This window comes from Pseudorca crassidens, chromosome 21 (genome assembly GCF_039906515.1).
Source record: "Pseudorca crassidens isolate mPseCra1 chromosome 21, mPseCra1.hap1, whole genome shotgun sequence".
Lineage (NCBI taxonomy): Eukaryota > Metazoa > Chordata > Mammalia > Artiodactyla > Delphinidae > Pseudorca > Pseudorca crassidens.
The window spans coordinates 17270241-17286507 of NC_090316.1; the positions used below are offsets into that span (position 1 = coordinate 17270241).

Genomic DNA, 16267 nt, shown 5'->3' on the forward strand with positions numbered 1-16267 from the left:
GGAGGATTTTGAGTGTATCGACCTAGAGCAATAGGTTTCTTATCTCTGATCTACAAAGAACAATTTCCACACGTCATATCTAGTGTTTGTGGTGAAGATACAACTACAAGAGTAGCTGTGATGTGCAGATGGCTGGGGAGGCTTCCGAGATTAAGGACTTAGTGTTCAATCCTTGAAGAAGACTGGGGTGAATATTCCAGTATTGGGATGCTGTGGAGCAAAGGCACAAAGATAGGAATTGCTATGTGTGTGAAACATTGAAAAGCCCAAGGTAACCGAAGCAGGTGTCAAGGTTGGGTTATACAGCGGGAGGCAGGTAGGGCAAGACCAGACTGGGGTCTGCCATTCTATCCTCTCCAACGGATCCCAGGCACATAATTGCCAAATGATTTGATATTGTTTGGGGACATAAGTTGGATCTGTCGCCATAGAGCAGCCTTCCTCAGTGTGAAATGTTGCAGGACTGAATTCAGGATCCTGGCCAACATTATACCATATTCTAAGCACCCAATGAAACAATTACCCAGCTCAGACACAGAAACACACACACATACACACACACACACACACACACACACACACACACACACACACACACACACACACACACCTCAACAGGGAAACAATCCTGATCTGTAATCTCAGGCCTGTGCCATGTTCTCTACTTCAAAGAAGAATCCAATCAGGGGAAGTATTAGAAATGGGAAGTTTTCCAGAAGCAGAGTGTTAAAATATTGGCTCCTGCAGAATTGTAACCCAGAGAGAAATGTTCTCCTCAAACAACAAAACAATTTACAAAGTGGCTTGAAGTCAGTCAGAGAGAAAGCAGAGTTTGGGAGGTGAGCCAAGGAGCGTGCATTTCTATAACGCTTGTTCTGGTGCCAGTGATAAACATGAGTGCATCCCTCCAGCCCTCTGGCCACTGCAAGCTATCTAAGTGGCTGCAAGGCTCTCCAAACATAAATAATCTTAACCTTCAAATGAACAGTAGACACATGGGAACAAGATTAGGGGGACTATTTTCCTTAGCCCTTTATGGAAACTTCGAGAGGAACAAACTTCAGCCTACTATGGAAATTTCACTTGAAGTAGATGTTTCTGGAGACCCGGGTGTATCTCTGTGCAGTTTACCAGACTGGACTTGCTCTTTTCCCATAATAGTGTCCTCTAAGCCACAGAAGCTTTAAAAGAAGTAAAGGGCTTAACCAGATTCAAAGGTGCAGAAAGGGCTGCTTGTTCAAAGGAACAGGAAAATGACCTTTGCCTGAGTCATGTGATGGTTCATCTAGTCTTCCTTAAGACGTTTTTAATTTTGGTGGAGGAAAAGGATACAATAATCACTTGGTAATTTTTTTTTAGCAACTTTGGATAACCAAGTTATTCATGACCGATTTTTATTCAAATGGAAATATAGGCATTCTCTTTAATTTCGTAGTATCTTTGCTTTGGTGGGGAAAACCCCCGGATGTGTAAGATCTGAATCTTTCCTGAAGATGCACATTACCAGCATAGATCAGGCTGTTTGCTTCCCACTGTCACACTGGCAGCAGGTAAGGGTGGCTCGGCATGCAATCTATTCAATTATGAAGAGTTCTGGATAGTATTAGGCTCTCTCTCCTAAACGGATTCAGGAGGCTGAGAAAGACAGGGTAAGAAAGGCCGAAGAAGGGACTGAAGAGAAAAGGGATAAATAAATCTATGAGGAGAGAGAGAAGCAGACAGCTGGGAAGGAAAGGAGAAAAGCTCTGGGGCTTTTTACATCTACATGATTCTTGCACAGACTCAAAGTCTAGTTGTGAAAAACTGCACTTCCACAAGGGGGCTTTGGGAGGTCCAATTGCGGATTTCTATTGTCCCTGTATGCACACTTTGAACTTCTCTTCACCTGAAATAAAAGCAGATGTTCAGATAATATCCCAAGAGGTGAGAAGGGCTTTCAGTTAAGACTTAAGGTCACTTAGGAAGGTATTATTATGCACATTTCTATGGGAAACACCTTTCGTGCAGACAAGCAGGAGACACTATCACACTTGCATACACGTTTTCCCAGGCTAAAATTCCCAGCCTGATTTGGGGTACAGTTTTCTTTTTCCTTTGGTTTCTTTTTCCTCAGTTCCTGGTCTTCAAACTCATTATACCCTTTCGTATGTTTTTATATTCTAGCTCAGGTTCAACTGTAGACCATAAAAGGAAGAGATCTGGAAAATGAATATTTTGGTAAGAAGCTCTATGGATGTAGCAGAGAAAACAGAAGAAAAGCTTTTTCCCTTTCCGTCTTCATCCCCCCCGCCACCCCCATGTTCTCTAAAGGGCAAAGGAACACTGTGAAGAGCAGCTCTCAGTCTTTTCAACAGGGACAAAGGCTGCTGGTGGAGAATCTCCCTCTTGGTGACCACACCCCCCCAGTTGGTGAGGTCTCCTTCTTAGGGGACCCTGCTGAGCTGTTAGGAAACAAGAGGCATTAGCACACCACTCACTATTTTTCAGGGGCCAATTAGCCGGTTTGGACTCTCCAGGCTGTTGGTCCCTTTCCTTCCCCCTTTAGCAGCTTGCCTTCTGCTCGTCTCCCATGCTTCATTAGCTGGGGGAAGGTTCAGATCTGCCCCTGTGTCTCCCTTAGGGGCGCTGATGGGAGTGTTCTTGGGGAAGGCAATTGAAGCCACTGAACGGATATGTGTGGATTACCTATGGATTTGGATTATCTAAACCAGTGGCTTTCAACCCTTTTAACTAGGAGTCCTTTTATAGATTAAAAAGCAAAAATAAAAACAAAAACTTGTGCACCCTGACAGGACAGTAATTATACTGTTTGTGTCTGTTGAGGAAGGTGAGCATGTGCTCAGACAAAAGAAAGGCTTGTTCATCTTGTCTTCTTGGTCTTCAAACACATTCTGTTCCCCTGCCAACTCCTCTTGGAAAGAGATCTTTCCTAGGGCATCAATACTCTGAATTCCTTGTGGTTCAGATTCAAGCAAAGCAATGAAGATTTACAGGAGAAGCCTGGTATCTATCATCTGTTGGAAACTCTTACTGACACACAAATACAGATTGTTGAGATATTTTGGAATAATGAAAACTAAATACCAAGGGAAAAGGAAAGAAAAATCTCTTTCCATTTCATGATAGGTGTTTCCATGTGTGAAGGCTTAAATTTGAAGATGGTAAATGATTTTCTTGCTCAGTGATGATTCAATATATGTGTGAATCCAAAGAAACTGAAATCAACTGTAGAGTGCTGATATGACGGAGAGTATGACCCTAACGTGTTTTTAGCAATGTTGTTGCCTAGGCAGTGATGGGCCTCAGGGTGAGACTTTCAGGGTACAAGTAGAAGGTATGCTAACATCAGGAACAGTTGCAAAAACATGCATGGTACTAAAAGAGCAAACTTTTTCTCCTGTGCTGTGATCCACATTTGTTTTCTCTTTGTTCACTGCTTTGCAAATTGTTCTCAGTATTTGGACTCCATCTTCTCTCAGCAGATAACTTTGTCTTCATCATCAAGAAAACAGAGATGATCAGGTGTGAATTACTTCAAGTTATTAGCGACATCTGCATTCTTGGAACCAAAAAAGCTGCTCTTGTCTTTCCATGGATTATTTTACTCCCTCATTTTTTCCTATCTGCTGATCACTCCCAAATCAGTATCTCCTGCCCCATCTTCTCTTTCCAGTTTGGACTCAGGTATGCACCTGACCACTGGCCATATGCACCGGGATGGTCACAGGCACCTCATACTCACGTCTTCCTCCTTAACCTGCTTCTCCTCCCAAATTCCTCATCTCACTGGGACCACCATTCCTTCAAGCATCCAGGGTAGGAAGCTGGTGGTAAATTTAGACTTCTCTCTTTCCTTCACTCCACATTCTCGAGTATTGTTAATATTCCAGGTATTATTTTACTTTCTAAATATTTATCAAATCCATCCCCTACTGAGGAGCCCAGCTAAACTTCCTTCATGCAGGCTCTTGTAGTCTTTGCCCTGGATGCTTACAGGGACACTTAATGACTCTCCACCGCCTAAAAATAAGGTCCCTGCCTGTTCTTGTGACATTCAAGACTTTTCATGACTTTCCGTTTCCACTTTCATCTGCCACTTTCCCTGGTCCACTTCACCAAACTGCACATACCAAGTGATTACTTTTCTTCTTCTACTTGAAATCTCCTCCCTACCTTTCTTCATCTGATTGACTGTAACCCACCTTCTCTGACTCTTATAACCAAGCTAAGTGCCAGTCCTCTGCAACCCTATGATACCTTGTACATACCTGTCTTTTATCACCTGCATGTTACATTATATTCTAATTATCTGTTAATTCATATTCCCTCCCACACCCCCTCCCTTTGATGCTTTCAGTCAAGAAGACAGATGGCTGCCTACACTGTGATGCAATTTTTTGATTTTAGAAAAAATGCTGGAAGTTTTTGACATACTTTAATTGAGAGCTGAGCTCCAGTCTCCCTACCCCCTTGAATCGGGGCAAGATTACCACTTGCTGATGACCCACAGAATGTGGCTGCATGACTTCTAAGGTTTGGTCAGAAGAGGTGATGCTGCTTGGCCTTGTTCTCTGGGCCACTCGTTTTGGGGCCCTGTTCTACCTGGTAAGGAGTCTGACTGCCCTGAGGTCAGCCCGCTGGGAGGAAGCCCAGGTCATATATGAAGAGGCCACGTGTAGGTGCTCTGTTGAGCCCCAGCCGAGGTGCCAGCCGACCGCAAGTATCAAAACCACCAGCCTTTGAAACTTTCCATCCGAGGCCCCAGATCTTGTAAAGCCGAGGCCCCTGTGTTCATCCTAACTCCTGACCCACACACTCTGGGAACATCATTAATGACTGTTTTACACCGCTGCGTTTGGGGTGGCTTTGCAGCGATGGTAACCGAAACACACACCCACAGCAGTAATCTGCTCATTAACTCTGTATTAGTTCCTCACTGATCTCTCCTCCTCATTCTTTCATTGTGCTCCTGGAATCACATCCTAAATAAGCTAATGTATTCACATCATTGTCTCAGGGACTTTTTTTTTTGCGGTCCGCGGGCCTCTCACTGCTGTGGCCTCTCCCGTTGCGGAGCACAGGCTCCGGACGCGCAGGCTCAGCGGCCATGGCTCACGAGCCTAGCCGTTCCACGACATGTGGGATCTTCCCGGACCGGGGCACGAACCCGTGTCCCCTGCATCGGCAGGCGGACTCTCAACCACTGCGCCACCAGGGAAGCCCCTCAGGGACTTTTTTAAAAAGGGAAATATAGGTTAATGTAAATCCCAGCCCCCACCTTCAGAAGTTATTCAGGTGGATGTAAAACATTTAAAAATGCTTTAAGTAACACTTTAAACAAGCTATAGTGGTCCTAAGAAAGCACAATTACTAGAGAAGGCAAAGTAGCCTGCTTTACCTCCAAGGCTAAATACCAAACACTAAAGGCTTAAGGAGTCCAGTAACAACTTTTGCCCAGAACTGAGATTTTTAGAGGCCGTTTGCAAAGATGGCAAATTAAACGAAAGAATTGAGGTTAATGATATGTTTTCATTTATTTTTCATTTGGAGAAAAAAATAACTTTCTTTCCAAAGGTCTGAAAGCATGCCTTTAAAATATCTTAGATTTTCTTTTTCTATAGGATTCTCAGGTAACTATTTAGAAAAGACTGATTTGACCAAGAGAGAATTAGGAATTAAGATGGCAATAACTTTACTCAACCCTTAGTGTTGAGTGAAGTTATTGATAATTCAACATATACAGTGTTCTTCCTTTTACTGGGTAGATTCAGTCATATGGCAGCATTATGGATTGGGTGTTTGTGCGTGCGTGTGTGTGTGTGTGTGTGTATCTCGTCTAAAATAGAAGAATTTGATGCTTCAAAAGCATTAGGAAATGAAGACCACTCAGAAATCTTATTGAATGAAGAGTCCAGAGACGGAGGTTGACCTCAATCTAGTATTCATAATAAAGATACCTAGGAAACTATGACTGTTTTACATGACCACATTCCATCATCCAACATTCCCCTGCAGACCACTGCCTCACTCATTTCTTTACCACGTTTACCTGAGTTCCTGTCTGAATATCTGGAGATAGTCTGGGGAGAAGGGCTATGTCCCAGGGTCTAGCGCAGCCCCTGACACATATTTATATTATTTGCTGAATGAATAAAGCAGGGCATAAGGTGATGCATCCCATCATTTAGATCATAAATACTGTTCATTCCTGTTTTGTTGTCAGTACAGTGCCCCACCTAGAAGTGACCTTGATTGCAAAACTATAACGAACAAAACCCAGACTGAGTGTCTCTCATCAACACAGGCCGAAACAGCCTCCTCTGTTAACGAGCATACCATCCTGATATCCCGTGCCCTTAACCACGTTGCAAGGAGTTTCACCTACTGCCCAGAAAGGAGCAAGCAAGTCGCTTTTTTAAGGTAAGTATTGAATGCAAGACCACTGCAAGTAGAGAGAAAAAGAGGTAAAAATATGGCTGAAATGATGGCAAGGATTCATGACTTGGTTGGATGCCAAGTAAAAGTCAGTTCCAGTTGTTCCATTAACAGTCCAAACTTCAGGCACTGCCAGACGTTACTATCTGCTTGTGCAATTTGGCACAGTTGCTACTAGGTCAGGATTATAATTGCAAAGCTAGTACAGCCGATACTTTGCCCTGCAGGATCCACTATAGAAGATACAACACCTTTTAAAAGAGCGACACACTGTATGCAATTACAATAACTTAACACTTACAGAACACTGAGAATATGCCAGGAAGCTTTCTAAGTGCTTTGATTAAAGTGACTCCTTTCACCCTCACAACAACCTTATGCGGTAAGATGTGTTAATATCATGCCCATTTCACAGATGAGGACACCGAGGCACAGAGAGGTTAAGTAACCTGTTCATACTTACCCACGTTGTAAGTGGCAGAATGGGGATTCAAGCCCCGCAAGTCTGCCTCCAAGATCCATGCTTTTAATTGCCACCCGCTACTGCTTCTGACAACCACAGCAGCGCCTGCCCCAATGCAGCGCAAAGGCCTGACTGTGAAGACATGTTACGAGTACACTCAAACAGGTGCAAAAAACAGATCTGCTTTACCTCCAAGGCTAAATACCAAATGCTGAAGGCTAACAATGGTGCTAAAATAATTTTCTAACCCAACTAGGCAATATTTTGTTAGTATTGTAACTAGCCCCATGGTCCTACCTGAAACTGCTCAAAGTTAAATGTTCTTTCTGGTCTGCAATTCATCTTAGTGGGATATTGTTTATGGCAAGTCTAGTAAATAACATGTAAATACTCAGATGTAGTTTTGCAGTCACATGAGACCACGCCTCTGTTCTCTATCACCTCTAGTTATGAAGCAAAAGGCAAACCATTTGATAATGAAGCTCCAGGAAGGCAGGGACCTGGTCAGTCTTGGTTATCAGCTGTATCTGCGCAGAGCGGGGCGCTCGATAGGTAACTGAAGCACCTCTTACATCGTGTTGCCCAGCATTTCCTCACACCTGCCTCCTTGCTCTCATCCGCCTCCCAGTTCTTGTTCCTGTATCATCAGCATCCTCACTTAATTGTTAACATCCTCTCTTGCATCCCCGTTTGCTGCAGTTTCTGCTCCGACTAGAGACCTGGATCTCCCCGAAGCACACCTCTTCTCTTGCAGCTTTCTCTTGCTTCCATATCCCATAAAGTTATCTGCAGGAAGAGCTGTTCTCTCTGAACTGCTGTTTCCTAATCCTTAGGCTCCCACTTCTTTTGAAGTTGAGGCCACCAACTCTATGTCAATCTGCTCTCTTGCTGCTCCTCCTTCTTCATGGAAGACTTTAGCCCTTAGTTCATACACTTCCCTTTCACTCCAACTCTGACAGACTCACCAGGAGGCAAAGTCCCTGTAGACACTGCAACCTTACAATTCCATCTGTGCTGTAACCTTGCAATTCCAAGACCATCACTGGACATAGTCTGGGTCGTTTAATCCCTAGAGGGCTTCCTTCAGAAGTTCTCAGCTCCAATACCTCAGTCTGATATCAACCTCCCATCTTATCTCTCTCCTTCCACGGCTGGGCTCTGGGTAAGCCACTCACTCCTTCCTCTCTGACACTCACCCTCAATTCCCTGGAATCCTGGCTTCTTACTGCCTTCAACCAGAAAAACCTCCATATTGAATTAAAGTTGCAATTCACCCCTTCTTTTTCCTCCCTGCGATAGTGAATTACTGCTGGAGAAGATCCCATAGCTTTGCAGACAAGGAGCCATTACCACTCCAAGCTCTCTAACCTCAGTGGGGCTCTTGACTCATTCCTGGACCTTTCCCTCTCCACTCCTTAGTGATTCCTCCAAACCTTCCCCACTCATCTCAAGCTCTGAACCATTTTTAGCAGATTGCATTGCCCGAACTGCATTAAGAAAGTTGAGACTATCAGTTACACTCTATGTCAGCTCCCCAGACACTCCTTGCCAAGTAATCTCTTACCCCAACGATCTCCACCCCATTTCCACTAGTCTCAGGGTAGGGGTGCCCTTCTCCTAGGCAACACTCTTCTCCCCTGTGCTTTTCATCGTCTTCAGAATTCTTGCTTTCACCATTTTCTTATCCCTTTCTCAGAGTTTCAACTTCTATTTCTCCCTTCCTCCCTCCCTCCCTTCCTTCCTCCCTCCCTCTCTCCCGTTCTTCCTTCCTTCCTCTTCCTCCTTCCCCATCTTCATCCTCTTTAACTGGCAACTTCCCCTTCAGCTTAAGTCTCTCTCATCCTGATTAAAAAACAAACAGTCCAAACCAAAATAACAAAAGCAACAATTAACAGAAAACCAAAACATATCTGGAACCAATTCTCTCCTATCCCAAACAATCCCCGTCTATCACTCTTTTTCCATATCAGACAAATGTCTCCAGATGACAAGCCTCCACTAATGTCATCCCTTCCTTGACACACCTGGCTGTTTCTTGTCTTTCTACGTGTCATCCACTCTCCCTGAAATATCTTTGCCTGCCAGGACCCTCTAGGCTGGGTTGGGGTTTCTCCCTGGAATTGCTTTGGGACATTGTGCCCACTTCTACTACTTCCACCATTTCTATCTTCACTCTACTTGAGTAGTAGGCAGTAAGACCCTTTTGCACATGGAGCATGCCATGTTCATTGTTGTATCTCCGTTGTCCAGCACAATGCTTGGCACGTGGGAGAGCATCAGTAAGTGTCTGTTGAATAAATGTTTCCATATAAAGTTCTACCAAACGGCTCTGTTCCATTCATTTTACCTCTTTATTGCTTTAATATGATTTGATCATTTCTGACCCAAGTAATCACTGCTCCCTGACAGAACAATATTGCTCCCATGTGCTTCATTAAGCTTCTGCAAATATCTTAGATAGTTCTTTGTAGTTCAGAGTTCTGGTTGAAGTCAGCTGGCCAACAGAACATCATTTCTTCACTCATGTGTTCTCCTCCGATGACTTCTGCACTTAGGGAAGTCATAGACTAATAAAATTTCCAAACTATGTGGGCACAGGATCTGATTGCTAATTTTTATTACCTTAAGTAAGTGCATTAATCCACATAATCCAAAACCAACTTCTAGATCACTATAATTTCATAAAAGTTAGGATATTCTAATACAACAGAAAAGTAAGAAGGAATAAATAAAGACAGAATAAAGGACAAGACTCTAAATTGAATGCTTAAAAAATTAATACTGATTTAGTATTAATTTAATAAAGTATTAGTGCATTCAATACTTTCAAAAAATCAGTATGTTGCTGTATTAGTCTGCTCAGGCTGCCATAACAGCATACCAGAGACTGGGTGGCTTAAACAACAGAAATTTATTTCCTCACAGTTCTGGAGGCTGGAAATCTAAAGTCAAGGTGCTGGCAGGGCTGGTGTCTGGTGAGGACTGTCTTTCTGGACTGTAGACAGCCACCTTCCAGCTGTGTCCTCACACGGCCTTTTCTGTCTGCGTGCGCTCTCCTGGTGCCTCTTGCTCTTCTTCTAAACGCTAGCCTTACTAGATTAGGACCCTGCCCTTTAGACCTCATTTCATCTCAGTTACCTCTTTATAGGCCCTATCTCCAAATACAGTCACTGAATTCTGAGGTCCTGGGGGTTAGGACTTCAAAATATAAATTTGGAGGGGCCACAATTCAGTCCATAATAATTGCTCATTTCTCATTTTGTTGTAGGTCACTGGAAATTTCATCTTGGATTGGCACGAATCTGCAGGCCAGGATTTGGGAAACATGGTTCTAAACATTGCAAATATCACTATACTGCCTCTAAAAAATTACTTATTTTATTTCTGTATAGGTTTAGACCTTTTTGCCGTACCTCTTGGTAGTATATAGTATTTAATTTTTGTTCTTTGTGAAATTTTCCATTTCTTTTAAATGCAAAATGCTTTGAGGCAAAGTCCTAGGATGCAAGGATTTCTTGGACAAATTTATCTGTCCTATCAAAAATATTCACTGAGCACCTACCACGTAAATAGAATGCAATTGAATCCTGTCAGCTGTGGTGTCATGGAAAGAAAACTATGCTTAAAATAATAAGATCTGGATTCTAGCCACCTCTCTGAGACTAAGCTTCTTCATTTTTAAAATAGAGATAATAACATATGTTTCCTTAATATCTTTGAAGGGATTCCATGAGGGGGATTTATGTTGAAGTTTTTTTTTAATGTGTAAAGCACTACACAAATAAAGGTACAATAATAATTATTAGAGATAACATAGTTGGGTTAAAAATATTTTGAAACATGAAAGAATTAGGTGAAAAGGCAATTGTGTAATAATACACAATCCACTTTATAAAGTTATTAGACTACTTGATCAGGGAAATGGCCTGCCTCCTGATTTCAGCAAAGCATTTTACAAAGTTTTAACGATGTTCTTTCAGACTGGATGGGTGCTGGGAACAACTAGACAGAGTCGTATTTTGGCCAAGCAGCTGACTTTTAAGAGTATTGATAACTGGATGAATATGGAGACAAATCTTTATTTTGTCATTGATCTTGTCCTAAGTAACATTTTGGTTAAATAAAATAAAAAAATCCTTGATTATCAGTTCCAAGTGGCATGCTTACAAAGTCTATGGATGTCACAAAGCTAAAATAAAGAGCTGGTATATGAAGAGATAAAGACTCAAAATTATCTCAGGAGGCTGGAATGATGGGTAAGGGGAGGTGTATGTAAAGTAAGCAAGATAAGATTTAACTGGGACATATGCCAACCCTATATTTAGATTAAGAAAAAAGCAAAACAAAACAAAACCCTGCTGCACAAGAGAAAAGGCTTGAGGATTCTATGTCCTGTTAAAAAGACCTCTTGCTTATAGGTGATCAAAGCTTATTATGAACCATCAATATGATGTAAGTGATAAAAAGACAAAGAATAAATATATAGCAATTATAGACTACATTAATACTGTCACAGGCCTAGACTAAGGAAGGAAAGAATCCTACCACGTCCTACCTTGCTCAGAGCAGATGGAGAGTATCTTATTCACTACACAGGGCTTCTAGCAAGCTAGGAAGCATCTAGAAGAGACTGTTTAAAGATCCTGAAACCCTTCCCAGTAAGAAAATGCTGGCATAATTAAGGAGATACACCCTGGAAATAAGAGGTGGTATCTTTCTTGTCTTGCTTTCAAATATTTGATGGTTCATCATGTAGAAAAGTGAGCAAACATTTTATGTGATGCTCCAAAGAATGGCCCCATTATAACTGTCCTGCTAAGGTGTCTGACCAAACGGTAATAGCACAATACTGTGAGTAAGAAGAGTGTCTTGACCCTAAAGGCACACTTGTACTGAGGCTCAGGATTTACACAAAGAAAAGGTAAGTTTGATCAAGAGCTGTAAAATAGTTAGCTGGTTGGAAGCAGCAGCAGAGCCCAGGGAGATCACCTCGGTGCTTTGCGACGACCTAGAGGGGTGGGATAGGGAGGGTGGGAGGGAGGCTCAAGAGGGAGGGGATATGGGGATGTATGTATGCATATGGCTGATTCACTTTGTTGTGCAGCAGAAACCAACACAGTATTGTGAAGCAATTATACTCCAATAAAGATTTATTAAAAGAAAAAAAAAAAGAACTGAAACCAGAAAGGTAATCTCACCATGGATAGACCACATAGGTTCACTCTTAAACTACCACGTATATCTTAAAGTCCATTATCATGAAGCTATAAAATGTTCACACAAAGTCATCTGAAGGACTGAGGGAAATGGGAAGCTCTCATATGATCCCCTCCTCAAACCTTGCAATAGCAGAGCAGAACTTGGGGTAACTCCCAGAAAACAGTCGGAATAGTTTCAGGTTAAACCAAAGCTGAGCTATTAACACCAGTCTGAAAGCGTTCGGAATGCATGTGGAATTCATTAGCATGAGAGGTGAAATCAGTTAAAATTATGAATAGCCACGCAAATATTATAGATAAATTAATGGATACAGAGCTAAAATGAGTTTTGAAGGAATACATTGTTATTGGGGATTTTCTGAACTTCTGGGCATGCATGTCGGAGAGTAACAGTAACAATGCTTTTTCCAACTGTTCTGGGATGTTCATTGTAACGTGGATCTGCTCCAATGTGGTTGCTCTTGTGTGAGTTCTCCTCTAGAACAATAAATATTGCGTGCGTGCGTGTGTGTGTGTGTTGTGTTTATATACTTACAGATGTACAGGTATGTGTATACATACAACTAACATCAGATGAAAAGAAAACAACTACCAAAAATTTCGAATATTTATTATTGATTTTATTCTTTTTCCTGTTTCCTTACTACATGATATTGAACCTAAGAAGAGTTAACAAACCACATAACCTGTTTTAACTGAAAATAGCAACTGACTAGAAATATCCTTATCTGAGCAGGTCCTGGGGCTGGTCTTCCCACTGCACATCCTGTGATGGCCTGAAAGTGTGCTTAAAAAGAGGAGGAATTGTTACTCTAGGCCTCTGCCATATGCTAATTTCATTTCCCCTCTTCTCTAATACCATCATGTATTAAGAAGTTAGAGTCTGAAAAACAACTACAAAAAAAAAAAAAAAGACAAAGGCAGCAGATGCTTAGGAGTAACAAAAACATGGCTAAGTTATAACATCTGGACTTCATCACTGCAACCCTGATGTCAGGACACAGCCCAGATGTTAACTATAGTAACCATCTAAAGTTTGGGTGAATGTGGTCTTTCCTTTAATTTGCAAAATCCTTTTTGCAAAAATCCTTGAAAACATAACAGCTTAGGGATATAAGTAGTCTACCAAATATTTAGGAGACCAACTTTGGGATCACACAAATACACTGGCTTTCTACGTGCATTCATCTCCTTGGCATGCTGTGGTCACCTACCTGGAATCCCACTCCCCCAGCCCGCCGGCCCCCAGGAAAAGAATAATGAAAAAAAAAAGTACTTGGAAAGAATAGCAAGAAGGGAAATTGTGAATGTAAAAATGAGAAGTGACTAGTCCTGAGCCTTAACAGACATGTGGATATAAATCAGGACACTCTTCCTACACACTCAAGGGCAGGCTGTCTTGTCCAGTTGTAGCCTGCTGGGATGAGCATCCAGATTTCCGTGTTTTATGTATAGTCTCCACATTTTCTAGGCAGTTGAAGAACAAGGGAAGACTTATTAGAATGCAGATGGAAAAGAAAACAATAAACTATATCTTAAATTTCTTTCCGCTTTTGATTACTATATTGAATTAATGGGTAATTGACGCCTTATATACTTTTGTATAGTTAATGAAGCTATGCTACATGGGCTTGTCTTTGGGCTGATATTGAAATAAAATGGAACAAAATTTCATTCCCTATCTCCTAACCCCCCCACACTCCCAACTGTCAAATATCACTGGAGAAACTGATTAGAAAAAGACCAAACTATGGTTAAAAATCTGACTTACTCATAGATGGAAGTTCTGAATATAATACATATACCTTTCTGTGATTTCATATCCTGGGGCTGTGACATGACTAAAAGTCACTTTGCATTTAACAAAATATTTAGAGTTCATTTAACAAATACTTAGAAGGCAGAATAGTGCTGGTTAAGGGCACAGACCCTGGAGACAGATGATCTGGATTCAAACCCTGACTCACTTACTATATGATCTTAGAAGAGTTACAGCCTTCTGGGAGGAGTTTAGAATATCGCTGAGTGTCGATTTATGTATTATAAAATGGGGAAAGTGATACTTAACTTACTGTATTTTTGTGAAAATTAGTGATAAATGTATGAAAAGTACATAAAGTAGTAGTAGTACGTCATAAAACAGTTCAGTACAGAGCAACATTCATCATATTAAAGGCAGAGATAAGTCCTGTCCATCTTTGTATCCCGATATACAGTGACTTGATAAGTGTTCAGCAAATAGTTTTTTTTTTTTTTTTTTTTTTTTTTTTTGTGGTACGCGGGCCTCTCACTGTTGTGGCCTCTCCCGTTGCGGAGCACAGGCTCCGGACGCGCAGGCTCAGTGGCCATGGCTCACGGGCCCAGCACCTCCGCGGCATGTGGGATCTTCCCGGTCCGGGGCACGAACCCGTGTCCCTTGCATCGGCAGGCGGACGCTCAACCACTGCGCCACCAGGGAAGCCCAGCAAATAGTTTTTGAATACATAAATGAAAGAGCAAAGAGTAAATGAACAGATTCAGGGGTTGAAACCACAGCCTTCCACTGTAGCCAAGTGAGTTTACCCCAGGTTTCCTGAACTAACCCGGCTATTGTTTTCACTGTCTCTGTGCCCTTTGCCAGGGTTCACAATGTTTCCTCCTCTTTCTGCATCTTGCCCACTTTTGCCTGAATTTACTAGCCTAGTCCCATCCTGTCACGATCACTTTGCAGATGACTTCAGGGACGCCTTCCTTGTAATACCCACAGCGCTGGGCATTAATGTCGTCCAAAGTCATCTCTGCAGTGCATGGCAGAATGCCTAACCTACAGGAAGTTATTAATATTTGTTAAATAAAACAATATTGCCTTTTTTGTTGTTTAATGTCTAATGTACCTGTCTTGAGAGTAGGGCCTCTGCTCTACTTTTCACCGCAACACAGCATCATGATGCACAAATACCTAGGCACATAGCATATTTGGACTTGAAGGACATTTGGCAATAACGTAATTGAACCCCATCTCTACAGATGAAGAACATGAGGATTCTATAGGTTAACGACTTGCTCAAGTCTCACAGAACTGGTCTAGTCCCAGAGTGGGGAATACAAATCAGACCTCTTGACTAATCATGTTTGATTGAACAGATGGAAAAAAAATGTCCTAAAGGAGGTTTGTAGTGATCACATGTATTTATTACTAAGTAACTCAAATTTTCAAAATTCCTGAGAACTCAAACAAGGTCTTACTTAGATTAAGTTATTGCAAGAACAACAGGTTTTTTGGTCACAGATTTCTAAAGTAGTTAAACTAGTCAACAGGCAAGGGCAGCCTCCTTGGAGATGGCCATAGGTGACTTGCAATAAAAACCAGTAACATATTGATTAACATGCAGAATGAAGGATACTCTTAAAACACATTTTGCAGGCTCTGACCCTTCTATTATCTGCAGTCTGTGCACTGTCTTGTTTGTATTGGAAGGTATTATCAGGGACCAAGTTCTCCCCTGAACCTCTTTCTGCAGCACCGCAGTCAGGATGGTTGTCCATGGTGGTCATGACTTGTGTTGCAAGACCAAGTTTTCTGACGAGAATTTTCTATCTAATCTTCACAGGCAGTTCCCAAGAATGCAAATGCTTATCTTAAAAAAGAAAAGCCAAAAGTCTGACATGCCCATTGAGCAAGTGAATAGCACCACAGCTATTGGTAGGGATGGATGATCTTGTGTGATAATCTATATGTTTTAGTCATCGTGTGAATGGATGCTCTGGTTAAAATGCAGATTCATGAATAAGAAATTGTTTGCTGAATTCAGCATTAAAAGCTTTTTAGGGGGATATCCTGATTATATCAAACATGTTAGCTGCATACAGGATATGATGCTGACTTTGTTTATGTCAGCTACAGAAAAATTTTTAAAAGAGGAATAGAAGCTGTGGGAAAGCTGTACGCTGAAGGTAGAAGGTTCTCTTAATCCTAAACAGCTGTCCTTGTTTGAATGCATGGGAATTTAATAGCAATCTCTCTCTTTCTCTGACTCTTATAATGTGTTTGGTGAGTAGCATGCTCTGTATGCATTTTACCATAGCAATGGCAAAGCTGTTTTCTAGCCACCAAAGTGTCTAAGGCAATGTAAGAGGGAAATATTGAAATGTCAACTTGAAACAGAATATA

At 41.7% G+C, this 16267-nt stretch overlaps 1 protein-coding gene across 7 annotated transcripts in view; it reads right to left on the reverse strand.

Moving 5' to 3' along the window:
• The window catches only part of DLC1 (DLC1 Rho GTPase activating protein), a 401992-nt gene that overhangs the window by 140202 nt on the left and 245523 nt on the right, over positions 1-16267 (reverse strand). Inside the window, exons 6-7 of one of the 7 annotated variants that reach the window (XM_067721875.1) lie at positions 6899-7030; positions 1378-1885 (exon numbers count right to left, since the gene is read on the reverse strand). The exons of 5 other annotated variants lie outside the window; for them this stretch is intronic. In XM_067721875.1, coding sequence (XP_067577976.1) covers positions 1848-1885; positions 6899-7030 — 170 coding nt within the window. In that variant the 3' untranslated portion in view covers positions 1378-1847. Of the gene's footprint in view, positions 1-1377; positions 1886-6898; positions 7031-16267 lie in introns of those variants that run through there. One more of the 7 variants, XM_067721869.1, reaches the window with a different exon arrangement.